The sequence below is a fragment of the Cherax quadricarinatus genome, chromosome 73 (assembly GCF_038502225.1).
Source record: "Cherax quadricarinatus isolate ZL_2023a chromosome 73, ASM3850222v1, whole genome shotgun sequence".
NCBI classification, from domain to species: domain Eukaryota; kingdom Metazoa; phylum Arthropoda; class Malacostraca; order Decapoda; family Parastacidae; genus Cherax; species Cherax quadricarinatus.
This window is the reverse complement of record NC_091364.1, coordinates 8,687,975-8,712,156: the sequence shown is the minus strand read 5'-3', so window position 1 is coordinate 8,712,156 and position 24,182 is coordinate 8,687,975. Positions and strand designations below refer to the sequence as shown.

The 24,182-nt window shown below is 38.8% G+C and overlaps 1 protein-coding gene across 2 annotated transcripts in view; it reads right to left on the bottom strand.

The window, feature by feature from the left end:
• LOC128701105 (Jumonji, AT rich interactive domain 2) overlaps nt 1–24,182 on the bottom strand; it is a 152,289-nt gene that overhangs the window by 117,133 nt on the left and 10,974 nt on the right. Inside the window, exons 3-7 of one of the 2 annotated variants that reach the window (XM_070100592.1) lie at nt 23,036–23,259; nt 18,832–19,001; nt 18,450–18,651; nt 15,834–16,038; nt 14,155–14,220 (exon numbers count right to left, since the gene is read on the bottom strand). In XM_070100592.1, the coding sequence (XP_069956693.1) occupies nt 14,155–14,220; nt 15,834–16,038; nt 18,450–18,651; nt 18,832–19,001; nt 23,036–23,259 (867 nt within the window). The remainder of the gene's footprint in view (nt 1–14,154; nt 14,221–15,833; nt 16,039–18,449; nt 18,652–18,831; nt 19,002–23,035; nt 23,260–24,182) is intronic. The other variant, XM_070100593.1, reaches the window with a different exon arrangement.

Below are 24,182 nucleotides of genomic sequence, written 5' to 3'. Positions count from 1 at the left end.
CCTAGGTTCTCTACACATATGCTGCTATGTATGATAATTCTATGTAACTGTATTTGTGTATACCTGAATAAACTTACTTACTTACTTACTTACTTACTTGTTATCCTCATAACCTTACTCTTTCCTGTATTCACCTTTAATTTTCTTCTTTCGCACACCCTACCAAATTCATCCACCAATCTCTGCAACTTCTCTTCAGAATCTCCCAAGAGCACAGTGTCATCAGCAAAGAGCAGCTGTGACAACTCCCACTTTGTGTGTGATTCTTTATCTTTTAACTCCACGCCTCTTGCCAAGACCCTCGCATTTACTTCTCTTACAACCCCATCTATAAATATATTAAACAACCACGGTGGCATCATACATCCTTGTCTAAGGCCTACTTTTACTGGGAAATAATTTCCCTCTTTCCTATATACTCTAACTTGAGCCTCACCATCCTCGTAAAAACTCTTCACTGCTTTCAGTAACCTACCTCCTACACCATACACCTGCAACATCTGCCACATTGCCCCCCTATCCACCCTGTCATATGCCTTTTCCAAATCCATAAATGCCACAAAGACCTCTTTAGCCTTATCTAAATACTGTTCACTTATATGTTTCACTGTAAACACCTGGTCCACACACCCCCTACCTTTCCTAAAGCCTCTTTGTTCATCTGCTATCCTATTCTCCGTCTTCCTCTTAATTCTTTCAATAATAACTCTACCATACACTTTACCAGGTATACTCAGCAGACTTATCCCCCTATAATTTTTGCACTCTCTTTTATCCCCTTTGCCTTTATACAAAGGAACTATGCATGCTCTCTGCCAATCCCTAGGTACCTTACCCTCTTCCATACATTTATTAAATAATTGCACCAACCACTCCAAAACTATATCCCCACCTGCTTTTAACATTTCTATCTTTATCCCATCAATCCCGGCTGCCTTACCCCCTTTCATTTTACCTACTGCCTCACGAACTTCCCCCACACTCACAACTGGCTCTTCCTCACTCCTACAAGATGTTATTCCTCCTTGCCCTATACACGAAATCACAGCTTCCCTATCTTCAACAACATTTAACAATTCCTCAAAATATTCCCTCCATCTTCCCAATACCTCTAACTCTCCATTTAATAACTCTCCTCTCCTATTTTTAACTGACAAATCCATTTGTTCTCTAGGCTTTCTTAACTTGTTAATCTCACTCCAAAACTTTTTCTTATTTTCAACAAAATTTGTTGATAACATCTCACCCACTCTCTCATTTGCTCTCTTTTTACATTGCTTCAACACTCTCTTAACCTCTCTCTTTTTCTCCATATACTCTTCCCTCCTTGCATCACTTCTACTTTGTAAAAACTTCTCATATGCTAACTTTTTCTCCCTTACTACTCTCTTTACATCATCATTCCACCAATCGCTCCTCTTCCCTCCCGCACCCACTTTCCTGTAACCACAAACTTCTGCTGAACACTCTAACACTACATTTTTAAACCTACCCCATACCTCTTCGACCCCATTGCCTATGCTCTCATTAGCCCATCTATCCTCCAATAGCTGTTTATATCTTACCCTAACTGCCTCCTCTTTTAGTTTATAAACCTTCACCTCTCTCTTCCCTGATGCTTCTATTCTCCTTGTATCCCATCTACCTTTTACTCTCAGTGTAGCTACAACTAGAAAGTGATCTGATATATCTGTGGCCCCTCTATAAACATGTACATCCTGAAGTCTACTCAACAGTCTTTTATCTACCAATACATAATCCAACAAACTACTGTCATTTCACCCTACATCATATCTTGTATACTTATTTATCCTCTTTTTCTTAAAATATGTATTACCTATAACTAAACCCCTTTCTATACAAAGTTCAATCAAAGGGCTCCCATTATCATTTACACCTGGCACCCCAAACTTACCTACCACACCCTCTCTAAAAGTTTCTCCTACTTTAGCACTCAGGTCCCCTACCACAATTACTCTCTCACTTGGTTCAAAGGCTCCTATACATTCACTTAACATCTCCCAAAATCTCTCTCTCTCCTCTGCATTCATCTCTTCTCCAGGTGCATACACGCTTATTATGACCCACTTCTCGCATCCAACCTTTACTTTAATCCACATAATTCTTGAATTTACACATTCATATTCTCTTTTCTCCTTCCATAACTGATCATTTAACATTACTGCTACCCCTTCCTTTGCTCTAACTCTCTCAGATACTCCAGATTTAATCCCATTTATTTCCCCCCACTGAAACTCCCCTACCCCCTTCAGCTTTGTTTCGCTTAGGGCCAGGACATCCAACTTCTTTTCATTCATAACATCAGCAATCATCTGTTTCTTGTCATCCGCACTACATCCACGCACATTTAAGCATCCCAGTTTTATAAAGTTTTTCTTCTTCTCTTTTTTAGTAAATGTCTACAGGAGAAGGGGTTACTAGCCCATTGCTCCCGGCAATAGTTTTATATATTGGAATAAAACTTAGTGAGCAAAGAGAAAACTTAATTGAATTTGTATTTCAGTGTACTTAATAGAATTTGTGATTCAGTGTTCTGCTGGTTAAAATGGAAAAGGATCATCCTCACTATTTAACTTCACATCATACAACTTTATTGAAGTTTTAGTCTAAAACTATTTTTAGTCAGGATAAATACTTCATTAAAAATTATTGAATTACAAAGACAGACTATGTAAGTAATGCAAGGACTGTATGCTAGAATGAGACATACAGTGCAATGTGAATTCCAGTGAAGAGAAGCTGAAAGTTATAAATGAGTTTAGCTACCCGAGAGAATTAATATAGTAATATTAACATATAAGTTGGGCTATGTAATGGTGAAGACTAAGAGATTCTTTAAGGTTTTACCCATCAGAAAGTTTAGTGCAGTGTATGCAATGATTTTGTATAAAGTATTAATAACATCAGTAATGTCTGGATACCAATCTTTAGAATTCCTGATCAGAGAGAAATCAAAAACAAGAGCAACATGAATGATTCATAAAGTTAGTTGGTACGGAGTTACAAGAATAAAGTGTAGAATGATGCAATTATATATTAAAATTTGCAGAGTGAGCAATTGTTTTTGGATTAGCCCCTAAACTCTTGACTAACTGATGTGACTATAACTCTATCATATTAATTTTTAAATCCCTGGATAGTCAGCTTCATTTAAATCACTGTCCAGTTTAATCCACTGCATTCCTGCTCTGATACTGAAGAAGTGTTTCCTGATGTCACTAAGATTAATCAGGTGTTCAGTTTGCATTGACATCCTCTTCTTCCAAGTCTTACCCTGCATATATGTCTACCATTCTTATGCCTCAGAGCATCATATATGCAGCAATTACTATATATCACACTTTGTTTTGCATCCTTCAAGGAACAAAAGATTTAGCAAGTGCAGTATTTTCTTATAATTCAATCATTTCACTTTAAAGTACAGTGGTACCTTGACTTACGAGTTTAATTCGTTCCATGACCGAGCTCGTAACTCAATTTGCTCGTATATCAAATCAATTTTCATCGTTGAAATTAACTGAAATACCATTAATCCGTTCCAGCTCCCAAAAAATCACCCAATTTTTTTTTTGTTACTGGTTTTTAAATAAGAAAAATGTATTTATAAATAAAAAATGATTTTTGCCTTTTTTGCCAGGTCCCAGCAATGTTTTAGAAATGCTGGAGTATATATGAAACTCCTTGAAGCACGGTGTAGGATGAGTGTCACCCCACTGCTGACAGTGCAGCAGTGGAGTGACATCTGATGATCTTGCACTGCCATGGCTTTATTTTTCACTGTTACACACAAACATGTCTGTCTATCTGTTTGTTTCTGTCTGTTTCTTTCTATTTGTCTGTCTAGCTCTGTCTATGTTTATCTCTGTCTCTGCTTATATGTCTTTCTGTCTGCTTGTGTTTCTGTCTTCCTGTCTCTCTGTCTCAGAGAAAGAGCCACTCATGAACCAACAGGTATTACACACGATGCAGTCGTCATGTAGATGAATGGTTCAAAGAACCAACACGTTGATAAATTAGACACATGTGCAACATTTGGGTATCTTTAATGAGGAAACATTTCACCACACAGTGGCTTCATCAGTCCATACAAAGGAGAATGGTGAAGAACAGGAGGAGTTTGAGGTAATCAGTCCCTCAGCCTTGAGTCGATGTGATCAGTCCATCAATCTCCAAAAGAATACAGCATATGTGCAAAGAAGTGGCTTACATACTGTAGGCAGGAGAGGTGCAGCAGTCATAGGTGGTATCTTTTCAAGATTGATGGACTGATCATATTACTACTACTGAGAATATCAACTCGAGGCTGAGGGACTGATTACCTCAAACTCCTCCTGTTCTTCACCGTTCTCCTTTGTATGGACTGATGAAGCCACTGTGTGGCAAAACATTTCCTCATTAAAGATACCCAAATGTTGCACATGTGTCTTAATTTATCAAAAAGTCATCATGTCTGATTCCTGAACAAGTGAAAATGTGTACAGTGGAACCTCTACTTGCAAGTTTAATCCGATCCATGACCTTGCTCACAACTGGATTTGCTCGTTTGCAGAATCAATTTTCCTCATTTAAATTAAATGAAATGCAATTACAGTGGAACCTCAAAAATCGAACTGCTCCCAACACAACCAATTATGTAAGTGTATTTTTGTAAGTGCTTTTATAAGTGTATTTTTAAGGGTCTGAAATGGACTAATCTAATTTACATTATTCCTGATGGGAATAAACTCATTCAGTAAAGGCACTCGAACAGACTTCTGGACAGAAGAAAGTTCGATATTTGAGGTTCCACCGTAATTCGTTCCAGAGGAATTCTGTACTTCAATAATTTCGCTAATATCAACTCTACGGCTTATTTATATATCTCACTTCATCTAATATGACATAATAAACAATATAAATAACATAGAAACCTGATATATACTCTAAAATTAATAAAATATGTCATTCATGTAGTGGTATGGGCGGTGTCGGCGGTGGACGAGAGTTTGTCTGGAGACCGGGCAAAATACTTCATGAATAATTTCGCTAATATCATCTATATGGCTTATTTATCTATCACAGTTCATCCAGTATGACATAACAAACAATATGAATAACATAAACATGATATATACTCTAGAATGAATAAAATATGTCATTCATGTAGTGGTATGGGCGGTGTTGGCGGTGGACGAGAGTTTGTCTGGACACTGGGCAAAATTCTTCATGAATAATTTCGCTAATATCATCTATACGGCTTATTTATATATCGCAGTTCATCTAATATGACACAATAGACAATATAAATAACATAGAAACATGATATATACTCTAGAATGAATAAAATATGTCATTATGCAACAGGTGGAGGCGGCCACAACCGCTCCCTCTTTGTTGTGGTAAACACTGCCATCTAGTGACGGCCTTTTGAAGCCGTCTATTATTATAATTATTATATGTAGTACATTATTATTATTTTTTATTTTTTTTATTATCACACTGGCCGATTCCCACCAAGGCAGGGTGGCCCGAAAAAGAAAAACTTTCACCACCATTCACTCCATCACTGTCTTGCCAGAAGGGTGCTTTACACTACAGTTTTTAAACTGCAACATTAACACCCCTCCTTCAGAGTGCAGGCACTGTACTTCCCATCTCCAGGACTCAAGTCCGGCCTGCCGGTTTCCCTGAATCCCTTCATAAATGTTACTTTGCTCACACTCCAACAGCACGTCAAGTATTAAAAACCATTTGTCTCCATTCACTCCTATCAAACACGCTCACGCATGCCTGCTGGAAGTCCAAGCCCCTCGCACACAAAACCTCCTTTACCCCCTCCCTCCAACCTTTCCTAGGCCGACCCCTACCCCGCCTTCCTTCCACTACAGACTGATTATTATTATATATGTATTATTAGATGGGGTTGTAAAGGAAGTAAATGCTAGGGTGTTCGGGAGAGGGGTGGGATTAAATTTTGGGGAATCAAATTCAAAATGGGAATTGACACAGTTACTTTTTGCTGATGATACTGTGCTCATGGGAGATTCTAAAGAAAAATTGCAAAGGTTAGTGGATGAGTTTGGGAATGTGTGTAAAGGTAGAAAGTTGAAAGTGAACATAGAAAAGAGTAAGGTGATGAGGGTGTCAAGTGATTCAGATAAAGAAAAATTGGATATCAAATTGGGGAGGAGGAGTATGGAAGAAGTGAATGTTTTCAGATACTTGGGAGTTGACGTGTCGGCGGATGGATTTATGAAGGATGAGGTTAATCATAGAATTGATGAGGGAAAAAAGGTGAGTGGTGCGTCGAGGTATATGTGGAGTCAAAAAACGTTATCTATGGAGGCAAAGAAGGGAATGTATGAAAGTATAGTAGTACCAACACTCTTATATGGGTGTGAAGCTTGGGTGGTAAATGCAGCAGCGAGGAGACGGTTGGAGGCAGTGGAAATGTCCTGTTTAAGGGCAATGTGTGGTGTAAATATTATGCAAAAAATTCGGAGTGTGGAAATTAGGAAAAGGTGTGGAGTTAATAAAAGTATTAGTCAGAGGGCAGAAGAGGGGTTGTTGAGGTGGTTTGGTTATTTAGAAAGAATGGATCAAAGTAGAATGACATGGAAAGCATATAAATCTATAGGGGAAGGAAGGCGGGGTAGGGGTCGTCCTCGAAAGGGTTGGAGAGAGGGGGTAAAGGAGGTTTTGTGGGCAAGGGGCTTGGACTTCCAGCAAGCGTGCGTGAGCGTGTTAGATAGGAGTGAATGGAGACGAATGGTACTTGGGACCTGACGATCTGTTGGAGTGTGAGCAGGGTAATATAAGAACATAAGAACGAAGGAACACTGCAGAAGGCCTACTGGCCCATGCGAGGCAGGTCCAAGTCTCCTACCGGCTTAAGCCAATGCACCCAACCTAGTCAGGTCAGGTCACATTGACTTAAGGGAGGAACACGGCAACCGACCTGGTAGCACAAGCTATCAGGTCCAACTCACACCCACCCACATCCACTCATGTATTTATCCAACCTATTTTTAAAGCTACACAACGTTCTGGCCTCTATAACTGTACTTGGGAGTTTGTTCCACTCATCCACAACTCTATTACCAAACCAGTACTTTCCTATATCCTTCCTGAATCTGAGTTTTTCCAACTTAAAACCATTGCTGCGAGTCCTGTCTAGGCTAGATATTTTCAGCACACTATTTACATCCCCTTTATTTATTCCTGTCTTCCATTTATACATCTCAATCATATCCCCCTAATTCTACGTCTTTCTAGAGAGTGCAGATTCAGGACCCTTAGTCTATCCTCATAGGGAAGGTTTCTGATACATGGGATCAACTTTGTCATCCTCCTTTGTACATTTTCCAGAGAATTTATATCCATCCTGTAATACGGTGACCAAAACTGTGCAGCATAATCTAAATGAGGCCTAACCAAGGATGTATAGAGTTGAAGAACAACCTGAGGACTCCTATTATTTATGCTTCTTGATATGAAGCCAAGGATTCTATTAGCTTTATTGCGAACACTTATGCACTGTTGTCTTGGTTTCAGATTACTGCTAACCAGAACTCCTAAATCTTTTTCGCAATCCGTAATATTAAGATCTACATTATTTAGTTTATATGTGGCATGGTTATTGTCCTGTCCAACATTTAGAACTTTGCATTTGTCTATATTAAACTGCATCTGCCACTTCTCCGACCACTGCATCAGTCTATTCAAATCTTCCTGGAGTGCTCGAATGGCCTCGTCAGAATGAATTTGACGGCCTATTTTGGTGTCATCGGCAAACTTGCCGATGTCGCTCTTTATGCCCTCATCTATGTCGTTTATGTAGATTGTGAACAGCAGGGGGCCCAACACTGACCCCTGTGGAACACCGCTCGTAACGCTTCCCCACTCTGATTTCTCCCCATTTATGCAAACTCTCTGCTGCCTATTTGTCAACCATGCCTCTATCCAGGAAAAAATTTCTCCTCCTATTCCATGTGCTTTAATTTTCCTCAATAGTCTCTGATGTGGGACCCTGTCAAAGGCCTTACTGAAGTCCATATACACAATATCATATTCATTACCATGATCTACCTCCTCAAATACCTTAGTGAAAAAAGTTAATAAATTCGTAAGGCAGGAACGCCCCTTTGTAAAACCATGCTGAGATTCATTGATTAATTTATGCTTTTCAAGGTGGCTACGAACTGCCTCGGCAATTATTGATTCCATAAATTTTCCCACTATGGAGGTTAGGCTTATTGGTCTATAGTTCGAAGCTAAGGACCTGTCACCTGTTTTGAAAATAGGTATCACATTTGCCATTTTCCACTTATCTGGCACCATGCCAGTTTGTAGTGATATGTTGAAAAGATTAGCCAAAGGTGTGCTAAGCTCCTCTTTACATTTCTTTAGAACCCTTGTATACAGTTCATCAGGGCCTGGGGATTTGTTAGGTTTTAATTTATCTATTTGCCTAAGGACTATGTCACTTGTGACCCTAATCGTGCACAGTTTATTATCGTCCTGTTCTACATAATTTATCATTACTGGAATATCGCTGGTATCCTCCTGTGTAAAAACTGAGAGGAAGTATGTGTTAAAAATTCTACACATTTCCTTATCACTGTCAGTGAGCTGACCCGAGGAACTTTTGAGTGGGCCTATCTTGTCCCTGATCTTACTTCTGTATACCTGAAAGAATCCTTTTGGGTTAGTCTTCGATTCTCTTGCAACTTTAACCTCATAATCTCTTTTTGCTTTTCTAATTCCCTTTTTTTTATTTCTCTCTTTAACTGAATATATCGATTTCTTAATTGCCCCTCTCCTCTTTTGATTTGCCTATATATGCCTCTCTTTTGACCAATCAGATATTTTAATCTATTGTTCATCCATTTAGGATCATTTTTGTTTGATCTGATTTCCCTATTTGGAACATAATTTGACTGAGCAGCTAGAACTATGCCCTGGAAAGCATCATATCGGCAACCATCACCACCTACCTGACCCTTAGTCAGGTCATTCCAGTTCAGCCCACCTAAGTAATTTTTCAGTCCTATGAAATCAGCCAAGCGAAAGTCAGGGACGGAGACTTGATTGCCATTATTAGGGGAATTCCATGATATATTAAAACTGAGTGATTTGTGATCACTTTCCCCAAGCTCATCATTAACCTCAAGATTATTAATTAGTGTTTCCCTACTGGCAAGAACCAAGTCAAGGAGGTTATTTCCCCTAGTTGGCTCTGTCACAAACTGTTTTAAAAAACAATCCTGGATCGTATCAAGAAAGTCACCTGACTCTAAATTTCCTGTCAAATTGCTCCAGTCAATCTGTCTATAGTTGAAATCTCCCATTAGCACAACATTTTCGTATGTAGATGCCTTACGAATTTCGTCCCATAGAAGTTTACTGCACTTCCTATCAAGATTTGGGGCCCTGTAAATCACACCCAAAATTAGTTTTTCTCGGCCCTCGAGAAGCTGTAACCAAACAGATTCAGTGGCTCACGCTTCTAATTTAATATCTTGTCTAACACAACAATTTAAATTGTCTCTGACATACATCGCTACTCCACCACCTTTCCTGTTGACCCTGTCAGTGTGGAATAATTTATAGCCTTGTATGTGACATTCAGAGGGCATCTCTCTATCTTTCAGATTGAGCCAGGTCTCTGTTATAGCAATAATATCTATGTTTCCTGCACTTGCAATTAATCTTAGCTCATCTATCTTATTTCTTACACTCCTGCTATTAGTATAGCAAACCTTAAGGGAGCTAGTCCCTTGTTGCCCTCTGCTGTCCCCCTTTGTTTGCTGACCTGATCTATTGTCTTTATTTATCACTTCATGCTGAATGCCTTTTATACATTTACTGCCTCCAACCCTAGTGTTGCAACCTGCTTGTTTCCCACACACACCCATACCTCTATCTTCCATCAGTTTAAAATCATAGGCATTTCACCAATGGCCTTCTCAATCAAGTCTGCAAGTGCTACCACCCCTGCCCCAGAGAGATGTACCCCATCCTTTGCATACATATCATGTTTGCCATAAAAGTTGTTCCAGTTGTCAATGAATGGGATTGCAAGTTCCTTGCAGTATCTGTCTAGCCAGCAATTTACACCAATTGCCCTAGACAACCATTCATTTCCTACTCCCCTTCTAGGCAAGATGCTACATATGATTGGGATCCCTCCCTTAGACTTAATGAAATCTATAGCTGACCTGTACTTATCTAGCAGCTCTTCTCTCCTACCCTTACCAATATCATTTCCACCAGCACTGAGACAGATAATGGGCTTGTTCCCATTACCTGACATGATATTATCCAGCCTGTTGACTATGTCCCCAACACCAGCTCCAGGGAAGCACACTCTATCTCTCATCTTCTTATTCCTATTACAAAAAGCACGGTCAATATATCTTACCTGAGAGTCACCAACCACAAGAATGCGCTTACCTCCATTAGCAGGGGCAGTAGTACCCTTACCTTCACTGGCCACTGAAGTACATTTATCCTGAAGAACAGAGAAGCAATTTCCTACCTTCAGATCTTCACTCTTAACTTTCCTTACTCTGATGCACCTCCCATTACTGTGAACCACTCGCCACTTGTAGCAGGTGCTGGGCTGCACCTCACTGCTGGTAGCCGTTGCTACCTCCCCAACTACAGCCTCCTCACAGCGAGAGACAGACTGCACCTCACTGCTAGAAGCCTCATTCCCCACAACTCCAGCCACCTCACACACTCTCCCAGACCCATTGAGGTGGACCTTCAGCCTCCTAATCTCCTCCTGGAGAAGCAAGACCTCCTCCTTCAACTCTCCAACCTCAATTTTTAAAACACTGCAGAAGCAAGCCATGCTTTGTAACCGTCCACGCTAATCCCCAAAGCAGCTCAGGGTCTGTGACCTCACGTGACGACTGACCACTGTAGTGAAGGGATTCAGGGAAACCGGTTATTTTCACATAGTCGGACTTGAGTCCTGGAAATGGGAAGTACAATGCCTGCACTTTAAAGGAGGGGTTTGGGATATTGGCAGTTTGGAGGGATATGTTGTGTATCTTTATATGTGTATGCTTCTAGACTGTTGTATTCTGAGCACCTCTGCAAAAACAGTGATAATGTGCGAGTGTGGTGAAAGTGTTGAATGATGATGAAAGTATTTTCTTTTTGGGGATTTTCTTTCTTTTTTTTGGATCACCCTGCCTCGGTGGGAGACGGCCGACTTGTTGAAAAAAAAAAAAGTATTATTATTATACATATATTATTATTATTATATATGTATTATTATACATATTATATTATTATTATTATTATTATTATTATTGTATTAAACTATTATTATTATTATTATACGTATTGTTATTATTCATATTATTATTATTATACATATTATTATTTATTTATTATTATTATTATTATTATTAGTTACTGTTATTATTATTATATAAATTATTTGTAATTTTTATTCACACAAAAAATATAAGATTTACTGTTATTCCTTATTGCAATACGTAATTGTATAAATATGTCAACCCATTCACGACTGCATATTGGAATGGACAGTGACGTCATTTGTTTACACTGAAACAGCCAAGCAATGGACCATTTCTCCTAGGTTGAGCTCAATTTCAAGGCACTTTTCGTCATGAAAGCAATCAAAATCATATCTATTTCTGTAATATATTTTCCATTCTATCAAATGAGACCAAAACAACAAGAATACAACCATAAAAATCATACAAAAATACCACTAAGGGGTGGCTAATTGCTGAGAAGTGAGCTCCATTATTTATGCTTAGATTTCTTTCATTATTATTATTATTATTATTATTATTATTATTATTATTATTATTATTATTATCATTAATATTATTATATAAATAATTTGTAATTTTTATTCACACAAAAAATATAAGATTTACTGTGACGTCATTTGTTTACACTGAAACAGCCAAGCAATGGACCATTTCTCCTAGGTTGAGCTCTATTTCAAGGTACTTTTTGTCATGAAAGCAATCAAAATCATACCTATTTCTGTAATTTATCTTCCATTCTATCAAATGAGACCAAAAAAATGAGACTACAACCATAAAAACCATTCAAAATTACCACTAAGGGGTGGCTAATTGCTGAGAAGTGAACTCCATTATTTATGCTTAGATTTCTTTCATTTTTGGAGTACATTAAGAAGCATCTTTCCATCATACATTGCCCAAGTTTCAATAAGATAGTCCAACAAACAAATGAGATACAATTTCCAAGATCAAGAGCAAGAGCCCCTCACCAGTGTCAAGGAACCTGCCTTGAGGTCTGCTCGCTTGTGGAAATTTTGCTCGCGTGTGGAAGCAAAAAATCGACCCCATCGACTGCTCGTATTTGGAAAAACTCGCACGTGGACACACTCGCAAGTAGAGGTTCCACTGTATTACTCACCAGTCATGCTTATTATGCCTTTTACCTACAATCATAGTACAGTATAGCACTTCGTCTGGATTTTTTAGGTTACCCTAGGTAATTTACAGTATGTATAACTGTATCTATGTCTACTTGTAAGGTAGAGACAGAGATAGACAGAGACAGAGATAGAGACACAAACAGACAGACAGAAGGAAACAGAGACAGCCAAAACAAATCAGCCAGCTAGCCAGCCGCCGGCCGGTCAGCCTACCAAACATGTTTTACACATTCCAGAATTGTTTCTCTTTACTTAGGGCATATGTTGCAGAACATTCTGGCAGGATGGCATTGCCAGTAGTATCAGAAGTGAAAGGATGTTACACAGTGGCTATTATTGAGGTTTTTGATATTTCCTCGGTATCTCCTGCGAGTGGCGGGGTATCTGAAACTAGCTCGTAACTTGGATTTTGGCTCGCAACTCAAAACAAAAAGTCGACGGAGCGACGGCTCATAACTCAGAAAACTCGTAAGTTGGGTCACTCGTAAGTCAAGGTACCACTGTACTAGCTTGGATGCATACTTTTTTAACAGATACAAGTTTGGATGTATACTTTTTAATTTTCTCATGTTTTTATTAGCTCTTGGATATGTGAAGGTTTCACGATAGAACCACATGCTCAAGAATTAATCACAGGAGGCTTATGTTGAAATTTTTGAAGCACACTAGCCTAGCAAATGCAGCTGATGGTATCTTTTTTTTTACACCATTTAACTTACAATCTAGGGTTTGTTATCCTACCTCAGCTCATTTCATAGCCTAGGTATACTACCACCCCTGTAGGAAGCAATTCACAACAATCAGCTAACACCTATTCACTACTAGGTGAAGAGAGGCAACAAATGTAAGGAAACATACTTATCATTTCCACCTTCTTCAAGACTGAGGAGTGTGAAGAAGATGTACTGTAATGAATTCTTTAAGTAACCTTATTACTTCACTCGTCACTGTAACGTTTGATAATTCCAGAGTTACTATTCCATCTCTAATTCTTGCACTGTTCTTTGTTTGGCTGTAAAAAACAGTCATATCTTTTGTGGCATTCCTTGTGTACATCCCTAACCTTATCACCTGATCTTTTATTAATATTTTCTCTGATATGGCTACAAGTAGCCCTATCTCCACTTCTGCTTTGCCTACTATGCCAATTCTGAATTCTCTTTCCATTTTCCTGTGTTTTTAATAGCTTCTGGTTTTCCCGCTTTCTCAGAAGTTTATATGGGTGAAAAAGTTGTTGGGGGAATGCCCACCAAGATAAGATGGATATGTAGAGAAAGAAAAAGAAAAATATAAAGCTAACACAAAGAATTTGATTATCTTTATAGACATGAGGTAATGCTAAACTCATAGGGATAACATACAGCTCCTGGGTAATGAAAAATAATTAGATTTGATTCAAGAAAGGAAAAGGTAACTCAAATTTTTTTGATCAAAAGCAGTACATCATCATCAAAGCGTGCCCCTTAAAAGGTAGGAGATAAAAGGAGTACAACAGAAAAAGCAAGCATATATAAGAATGAAAAGCTCAAAGAATACTGCTCCCTCAAAAAATAGATTGTAGATAGTGAAAGGTTTTTCATGAGAGATTATATGAGGTTGGAGGTCCAGAGCTCATCTGCCCCCATCAGTTTAACAAGCACAGTGAGTAACTATGCAGTGCTTGAACACTGTGCAAAATGCTGTCAACTGCAACTCACTCTATATAAGTTGAGGATACGCATGAGTGGGATGCTGGGCTGCTCTCTGGTTCATCTCCTCCATTTCTTATAGGAAAGGAGATAGAAATAAGATATAATAGACAGGGAATGGGTAATTAACATTATATGCATGGGAAAGCACTAAACCCAGAGGGACCATACATTGTCAGGAAATGGAAGGTAACACTGGTCTACAGCCAAAAAAAAATACTTTGGAAATAAAACTAGTCACTGTTTATTAATATTGGGTTATTGAACGAAGAAATGATGCTTAAAATTGCAAGTTGGTTCTATTTATAAAGATAGGAACTCAGGTCGGTTGTTGTTATCCTTGACTTGGGAAGGAAAAGCTCAAAATTCAAACCCACAATGCATAACTGTCTAAAAACATCCAGTTTCCTATAGCCACAAATCTCATTTTATTTTGATTATTATTTCTTATGACTGTCAATGTTAATTAGATTAGAACGATGCATTACAGAGAGATGATCTTGGAAGCAGAAAATATCCCATATCTGAAACAAAATTAATATGCAAACTTAGTTTTGTATTATTTGGAGTGTCTACTTTCACAAGGCTTCTAGGAATATAACCCCTGCAAATATATAGGACTGAACAGGACGATAGGTGCAGAATGAAAGTTCATGTTTGATATGGGAATCAGTTCAGGTGAGGTGGCATATGCAACTCACCTTGGGAGCATACATGATATAGGCTGGGGAATATGTGGTGCATATGTGGGGGAAGATAATGTGGTGCATGGTGTGGGGCATAAGTGGTGAATGGTGGTAGCATATTTAGCACAGGGTAGAGATGCATGTGATGTAGGGTGGGAGACATGTGGTGCATAGGGCAAATGTGGTGTTGGGAAAAGCATATAGAGTGCAAGGGGTATATACTCTATACGTAGTGCAGGGAGCCTGTGTAGTGCATAGGTACATGTATTACAGGCTGGAGCAGCACAAGAATTAATATCCTCGGGAGGCTTAGGGTTGGCTATCTGGTTAGGAGGGGATGAGTTACAATACGTTTTGAAGAAGCATTATTTTTATTACTAATTTATTTGGGGGGCTCAGAGAATTTTTAGGGAATCTGAAGCCCTCCTAACCCCCTTTGGTGCTGCCCCTGATTACAGAAAGGGCAAAGGGGGATAACCCAAGGGAGTATATGGTACAGGGAGGTCAAATAATGGGATGTTGGATAGTGAAGCAGTGTTATATTACAATTCAGCTTCATCTAGTGTCTGGAATATAACCAGACTCTCACCAGGTTGTCATATAACCTAATTGCTTAACAAATACCTACCAAAATAAAGACAAAATGACTTTCTACCTCGCTGGAAGTGCAACAGTAACTAATGACAAAAGAATGAGTTGATGTTCAAATAATGCAATAAGTAGAACAGACTGAAAAAGTCTTATTTAGTTCAAATGAAGTTTCCAGTGATAAAAAGGAAGTAAGGATAGAAAATGAGCAACAGAAAAAGCAAAATGCAAGATAAAAACTGTGAAATGGGCTTTACCTAATAGTGAAACATTAGTAATACACAAAATAATTCTTGTAAACTTGTTCAAAGAATGGTAACAGAGTATCTTTAGTAAAGAAAAAAATAATTTTTTAGATAGAATGATCAACAATAAACACATTAATAAAAAATGTAATGTAAATGAACCCCATACCTTTGTAATATTCTCGACAACTTTTGTTTAGGGCGGATTGATGAAAGCATGGCTACACGTGCTTTCTTTCGAGCCATTGCTGTTGTGGCTGAAACACGATATTTATGCAATAGTCGCCCTGACCTTGTAGCCACTACAGGTCCCTGAACAGGTGTTGATTCCATTATTTGAATATCTGATCGTCTTAAAGCAACCTTCTTCCTTTCTGCAAGGTAAAAATGAAAATTGAACTAGAAATACTGTAATTATTTATTTATTAGTCGAGATCATATTTAATTCTAACAGTGTTCAAACTTATTGTGGAACTAAATATGAACGACCCTCTAAAAAATTATACAGGATTTCAATTTTCTCTTTTGTGAGGGAAAAAAAAAAATTTCCTTATTAATATTTTCACAGATTTCACAACTAACCCATCATCTGGAGATAAAATTAAATAATTTGTCAGGCCATCTTGGACTATTATCAGTTTGTAGGTGAGAGAAAAGGGAAGAATTTTTTTTCTCTTAACTGGTACTGATAACAGTTCAGGACAGATTGAAATATTTTCTACTTCCATAGCCATGTATAAATGTAAGTAAGTAAATTTACTTACATAATTCACTACCTTTGTAACTTGTGAGATCATTACCTTTGTACCTTGTTCAGCTATCAAAACTTTGGGGCCCAGTCTCTGGACCCATTATGCACCTCTGTAATCTGTAAATAGCTTTGTACCTTGTCATGACTGTGACCATATCTACCTGGAGTTCATTACCTTTGTAACTTGCTCAGCTATCAAAACTTTGGGGCCCAGTCCCTGGACCCATTATTTTTTATTTTTTATTATCACACTGGCCGATTCCCACCAAGGCAGGGTGGCCCGAAAAAGAAAAACTCTCACCATCATTCACTCCATCACTGTCTTGCCAGAAGGGTGCTTTACACTACAGTTTTTAAACTGCAACATTAACACCCCTCCTTCAGAGTGCAAACACTGTACTTCCCATCTCCAGGACTCGAAGTCCGGCCTGCCGGTTTCCCTGAACCCCTTCATAAATGTTACTTTGCTCACACTCCAACAGCATGTCAAGTATTAAAAACCATTTGTCTCCATTCACTCCTATCAAACACGCTCACGCATGCCTGCTGGAAGTCCAAGCCCCTCGCACACAAAACCTCCTTTACCCCCTCCCTCCAACCTTTCCTAGGCCGACCCCTACCCCGCCTTCCTTCCACTACAGACTGATACACTCTTGAAGTCACTCTGTTTCGCTCCATTCTCTCTACATGTCCGAACCACCTCAACAACCCTTCCTCAGCCCTCTGGACAACAGTTTTGGTAATCCCGCACCTCCTCCTAACTTCCAAACTACGAATTCTCTGCATTATATTCACACCACACATTGCCCTCAGACATGACATCTCCACTGCCTCCAGCTTTCTCCTCGCTGCAACATTCATCACCCATGCTTCACACCCATATAAGAGCGTTGGTAAAACTATACTCTGATACAAAGATGATTCACCTCATCTTTCATAGACCCATCCGCTGACACGTCCACTCCCAAATATCTGAATACATTCACCTCCTCCATACTCTCTCCCTCCAATCTGATATCCAATCTTTCATCACCTAATCTTTTTGTTATCCTCATAACCTTACTCTTTCCTGTATTCACTTTTAATTTTCTTCTTTTGCACACCCTACCAAATTCATCCACCAATCTCTGCAACTTCTCTTCAGAATCTCCCAAGAGCACGGTGTCATCAACAAAGAGCAACTGTGACAACTCCCACTTTATGTGTGATTCTTTATCTTTTAACTCCACGCCTCTTGCCAAGACCCTCGCATTTACTTCTCTTACAACCCCATCTATAAATATATTAAACAACCACGGTGACATCACACATCCCTGTCTAAGGCCTACTTTTACTGGGAAATAATTTCCCTCTTTCCTACATATTCTAACTTGAGCCTCACTATGTACCTCTATATCTTTTGACTACAGCCCACAGGATGGGTATGGGGTGCATAAAAAACATATTAAACTATTTTTATTATTTTATTTATTATCACACTGGCCGATTCCCACCAAGGCAGGGTGGCCCGAAAAAGAAAAACTTTCACCATCATTCGCTCCATCACTGTCTTGCCAGAAGGGTGCTTTACACTACAGTTTTTAAACTGCAACATTAACACCCCTCCTTCAGAGTGCAGGCACTGTACTTCCCATCTCCAGGACTCAAGTCCGGCCTGCCGGTTTCCCTGAATCCCTTCATAAATGTTACTTTGCTCACACTCCAACAGCACGTCAAGTATTAAAAACCATTTGTCTCCATTCACTCCTATCAAACACGCTCACGCACGCCTGCTGGAAGTCCAAGCCCCTCGCACACAAAACCTCCTTTAAACTAAACATTGCTAATTTATGAGATGCCTGAGAATTATTACAGCCACAGCATTGTGATATATACATGTATTAATTTTGTCAAAGAGACTTGTTTCTTACAAGGAATACACAGGTGCTCCCACTATGTAACTATCATATATAATAGAGTAGCAGCACAGTGCAGGTGTTCCCACTATGTAACTATTATCTATAATAAAGTAGTAGGATAATGTGGGTGTCATACCTTGAAGTCTTAGTGACTTTGCTTTGGTCTGGAGAAGCAGGGCTTTCTTCATTATAAGTCTTTTTGAGAGCTTCTTTGGTGAATGAGGCATAACTGAAGTACTAGTAGCCACAGGAGGCTGTAGGGTGCTGCGTGTTACACGGAACGAAACAGCAGAACCTTCACCATCAGTACTTTGATCCAGGTTCTTCTTAACGGAATCCTATTAACATAATTGGGACAGTAAACATTAAAAAAGGGGAAAATTTAGGATTTTAGGATACTAACACTATTTTACTAGGATTAATAAACAACTTAAATTTCTTTAAACAATGCTAAAAAAATATCACTAGTAAGGATCTGTAAAATAAACCTACATTAAAAATACCACCAATTTACTTGCCTTTGAAAGTTCCCTTTCTTTTTTGTCAACCGTAAAACCATCTTGTTTTTTCTTTGAAGAAAGTTTGCCCTTTTCTTCTCTGGCAGGACTTTGGCTTCGACTATCGCCTGCTGCTTCAAGAAGTTGGGGCGAATTAAAATGTTCTAGTCCCGGTGGTAAAAGTGAAGTTCCTGGGAGTATGAAAAACAATTAATGAATGGCAATCAAATCTCCAAGCATTTACTGAAATAAAGAAAAATAGTGAAATGTATACTTCCAACTGTATATCAGAAGTTTTTGTCATTTTGGAAACTTTTTTATTCATATAAAAAAAAATAACGAACGGAGTGAATGGAGACTAATGGTTTTTGGGCCCAGACAAGCTGTTGGTGTGTGAGCAGAGTAACACTTTGTAAAAGGATCAGGGAAACCGGTTAGCCGGATTTCAGTCCTGGAAATGGGAAGTACTATGCCTGCACTTTAAAGGAGGGGTTTGGGATATTGGCAGTTTGGAGGAACATCTAAACTATCGTATCTGAGCGCCTCTGCAAAGAGAGTGATTATGTATGATTTTTTTTTTTTAACAAGTCGGCCATCTCCCACCGAATGATGATGATTAAAGTTTTTTCTTTCTTTTTGGGTCACCCTGCCTTGGTTGGGAAACTGCTGACATGTTAAAAAAGAAATAGTGGTGCAATGAATACAGTGGACCCCCGGTTAACGATATTTTTTCACTCCAGAAGTATGTTCAGGTGCCAGTACTGACCGAATTTGTTCCCATAAGGAATATTGTGAAGTAGATTAGTCCATTTCAGACCCCCAAACATACACGTACAAACGCACTTACATAAATACACTTACATAATTGGTCGCATTCGGAGGTGATCGTTATGCGGGGGTCCACTGTACTTCCAACTGCACATTGAAAGTTTTTGTCATTGTGGAAACTTTCCTTGTGAGGAAGGCCTCCTACAGACTCTTCCAGATATTTTCAAATATGTACCTCCAAATGTTAGAATGCTTTTGAATGAACATTTCCAGCTACTTAGCGCAACAACAACAAAATTTTGCATGCTAGTTTAAATATCAAGCGGTTAGGTGGACTTCTGGAGGTATAAAATATAGTCTCCACCCTGAAGGATGGACAAGGATGTTGCAGTTTGGTGGATCATTGGAATTGTGGCATTTGGGTACTTCTGGAGAGATAACACTCTGAAGAATGAGTGCTTGTTTGGTGGGAAGTTATAGCTCACTGAATAATTGAAATTGGAATGTCCATGTACTTTGGAAAGACAGCTAGGGAATGAATGATGATGAATATATTTTCCTTTTATGGGTCACCCTACCTCAGTGGAAGATAGCCAATATGCTTAAAATACACATTTTTATGACTATCAATATCCTGAAAATTTTATTATGATTATATTCTATGTTATCATCATCATTACAGGTAACATGATAGTATTATAACAATTTTCAGAACTGAAACTTGAAAAATTCCAAATTGTGAGTACTGGTATTCCAAGTACCAAGAAATATGATGAATAAGACACTTGTGCAACATTTCTGTATCTTTATTGTGAAAATATTTCACCAGCCAGTGGCTACATCAGTCTAATACAGAGAAGAACAGTGGAGTTTGAGGTAATCAGTCCCTCAGCCATCAATCTTGATTGTTCATCAATCTTGATTGTTCAGTCCATCAAGACTGATGGACTGAATGCATCATCTGTAGGCTGAGGGACTGATTACTCAAAATTCCTTTTCATCTTCCACTGTTCATCTCTGTATTGAATTGAAGAAGCCAATAGCTACCAAAACATTTCCATAATAGAGATACCCACATGCTAAAAAAAAAAAAAAGATGCCCAAATGTTGCACAAGTGTCTCATTCCTCAATCTGTCAGTTTTAACAAACCATTTTTTTTATTAACATGCTGGCAGTTTCCCATCAAGACAAGGTGACCCAAAAAAGAAACACATTCACCATCATTCACACATAATCACTATCTTTGCAGAGGTGTGCAGATACAACAGTTCAGGAGTCACTCCAAACAGCAAATATCCCAAACTCCTCCTATAACCCTTTCAGGGTCCATGTTGTAGATCTACGGCTTTATGTTCAGGGTCCAAACTGTAGATCTACGCCATGAGCTCAGCTCACTCTAATAAGCTGTGAGTGGTAAATTTGGGCCTAGATATGAGAGAATACATCTATGTGGTATGTGTGCACCACATAAAACAAATCCTGCAGCACAGTGTATAATGAGAGAAAAAAACTGAGACCGTGATTTTCGTATGTTTTTTATAGTTGTACTATTTGCGATTTCTTGGTCTCATTTGATAGAATGGAAGACATATTACAGAAATAAAAATGATTTTGATTGGTTTTAGCACTGGAAATGACTAGAAACTGAGCTCAAAGTAGCGGAAATGTTAAATTTTTGCCAATGTTCAAGAATAAACAAACGACCTCACACGTCTAATACACACCAGTTGGTGGGTCTAATATACATTCACAAATGTGGTGATGATATTTATACAATTATTACAATATTGCATAACAGTAAATCTTCTATTTTTTGGTTTGAATAAAAATTCATTATGTGAATAAAAAATCAAAATGGAATTCATTTGTAAAGCCTCAAAATGTAACTAATGAACAGAGGAAATGTTAGTTTAGTGCCAGGAATACCTACATTGTTTATTCTGGACCCTATTTTGAAATTGGAATATTTTGAACTTTGTGTTAAATTGGCTAAATTACCAATTTCCTATCACTTTATTTTATAGTTGAAACAGTTGACTTGGCTATTTCTTGTGCTCAATCGACAGAATAGAAGTAATACTAGTGAAATAGCTAAGAATTTGGTCGACTGGAATAATGTAATTGGCCTAAAATGGGAGTCAAAGTCTGCAAAATCGCTGATTCGTAAATATTGCTGACACATCAAAATTCGTGAGAGCATAATTTCGTCAATTTTCCATCAAATTTCATACTTTTTGTTTTATTACCTTCAGAAAAAGATTCTCTACCATTTCATAAGAAAAAAATAACAAATTTTTTTTTTTTTGAAAATTCTTGGATCATGGTGTGCACTTTGAAATTTGGCCTCTGGACCCTGAAAGGGTTAAAGTGAAGGCACTGTACTTCCCACTTACAGGACTCAAGTCCGGCTAACCAGTTTCCCTGAATTCCTTCATAAAATATTACCCTGCTCACACTCCAACAGCTTGTCAAGTCCCGAAAACCCTATGTCTCCACTCACTCCTATCTAACAAGCTCACACATGACTGCTGTATGTCCAAGACCCTTGCATACAAAACCTCTTTTACCCCCTCCTTACATCCTTTCCCAGGATGACCTCTACCCCTCCTTCCCTCCACTACAGATTTATACACCCTCCAAGTCACACTATTTTGCTTCATCTTCTCTAAATGACCAAACCACCTCAACAACCCTTCCTCGACCCTCTGAATAATACTTTTAGTAACTCCACACCTCCTCCCAATTTCCACACTATGAATTCTCTGCATGATGTCATTAGACATGACATCTCCACTGCCTCCAGCCTCATCCTTGCTGCAACCGCCCACCCTTTTTCTTTCATCATTTCTATGGTTTACTTCATCCTTCATAATCCCATCTGCCAACAAGTCTACTCCCAAATATCTGAACACATTCACTTCTTCCATACTCCCTCCCTCCAATCCAATATCCAATTTTTCCTTATTCAAATTGTATGATACCCCTCATCACCTTACTCTAATCTAAGTTCACTTTTAACTCTCTTCCTTTACACACCCTCCCAAATTCGTCCATTAACCTTTGCAACTTCTCTTCAGAATCTCCCAAAAGCACAGTATCATCAGCAAAAAGTAACTTTGTCAACTCCCATTTTGTATTTGAATCTGCATATTTTAATCCCACACCTCTCCCCAACACCCTAACATTTACTTCTTTTACAACCCCATCTATAAATATGCTAAACAACCATGGTGACATTATGCATCTCAGTCTAAGACTTAATTTTGCTGGAAAGTAATCTCCCTCTCTCCCACACACCTTAACCTGAGCCTCGCTATCCTCATAAAAACTCTTTACAGCAATTAGTAACTTACCACCTATTCCATACACTTGCAACATCTGCCACATTGCTCCCCATCTACCCTATCGTTTGTGCAATAAACCATACATGTAATAAATAAATTTATTTTGTCTCACCTCTGTAACAAAGAAATGTCAAAAAATCTTCAACTGTTGGTCTGACTGGCACTTCAACAATATCCAGAAGAGGTGGAGGTGGAAGAACCTGATTAATGGTTCTACTTCTTGTTTCTGTAGAACCACTCCTGTCACGTAATTCTCTAGTCTCCTTAACAGGAGTTGGAGCAGGACTGTTTGGCTGTGACCCTTGAGCAAACTTGCGCTGGGCATGGACACGTGCCCTGAAAGCATCAACTTACATGTGAATATATACACATACATACAATTTAAATATTTCTATATAGTAACAGCAAGCATGCTTTTCTCTCATAAATAAGCCAAGATTTTTTGGGGAGCATAAAGAAGAAAATAATGTTGCTGTAAGTAGAACTGTCTATTAAGGAAAGTGAAACACTACCTTTCTTAGTGGCATATTCCAATTTTGACCTAGTACATACTGTAAACACCACTGAAATATAAGCCTACCAGAAACACCTAGGCCTCACCTCAATGTGTGGCTTGATTGATGGCATCCTCAGCTCACACACTGAGGGATCAATATCAATCCCTGGCACAGGTGAAGCGTTGGGCATGTTTCCTTACACCAGCTGCCCCTATTCACCTATCAGTAAGTAGGTACCTGGGTGTTAGCAGACTGTTGTGGGTTGCATCCTGGGGAAGAAGATTAAAGGACCCCAATGGAATACAACAGGCAGTCCTCAATGAAACACTGACTTTATTGCATTAACCTGGGTGGCTAATGCTCCAGATGGTGAGCTGCATGCCCTCAAGAATCAATGACATGGAAACATGGGCTGCCAAAGTCAGAGTCCTCCACAACTCCAGTGTCATGGGCGAGGACATAAGGTGGATGTTCACCTGCGTGGGTATATACCACAGAGGTGAAATAGCGAGTTCATGCAGAAAGTAGACCAGCATTAATCACGAGCTCTGACTACGGGTCAATGAAGAGGAAAATCTGACAAGTCCTTCAACCAGATTGCTGAAAAGGACGAGTAGAGTCATGGAGGACTCCCACTGGGCAAAGGACAGAGGTGCCCCAGTATACCACAGATTGTGATGTGGACATGACACCAGAGAAGTGTATGCACCTGCTTCTGACTTTACTACCTCTTCAGGTACCTCAATATCCTCTAGCTCAATT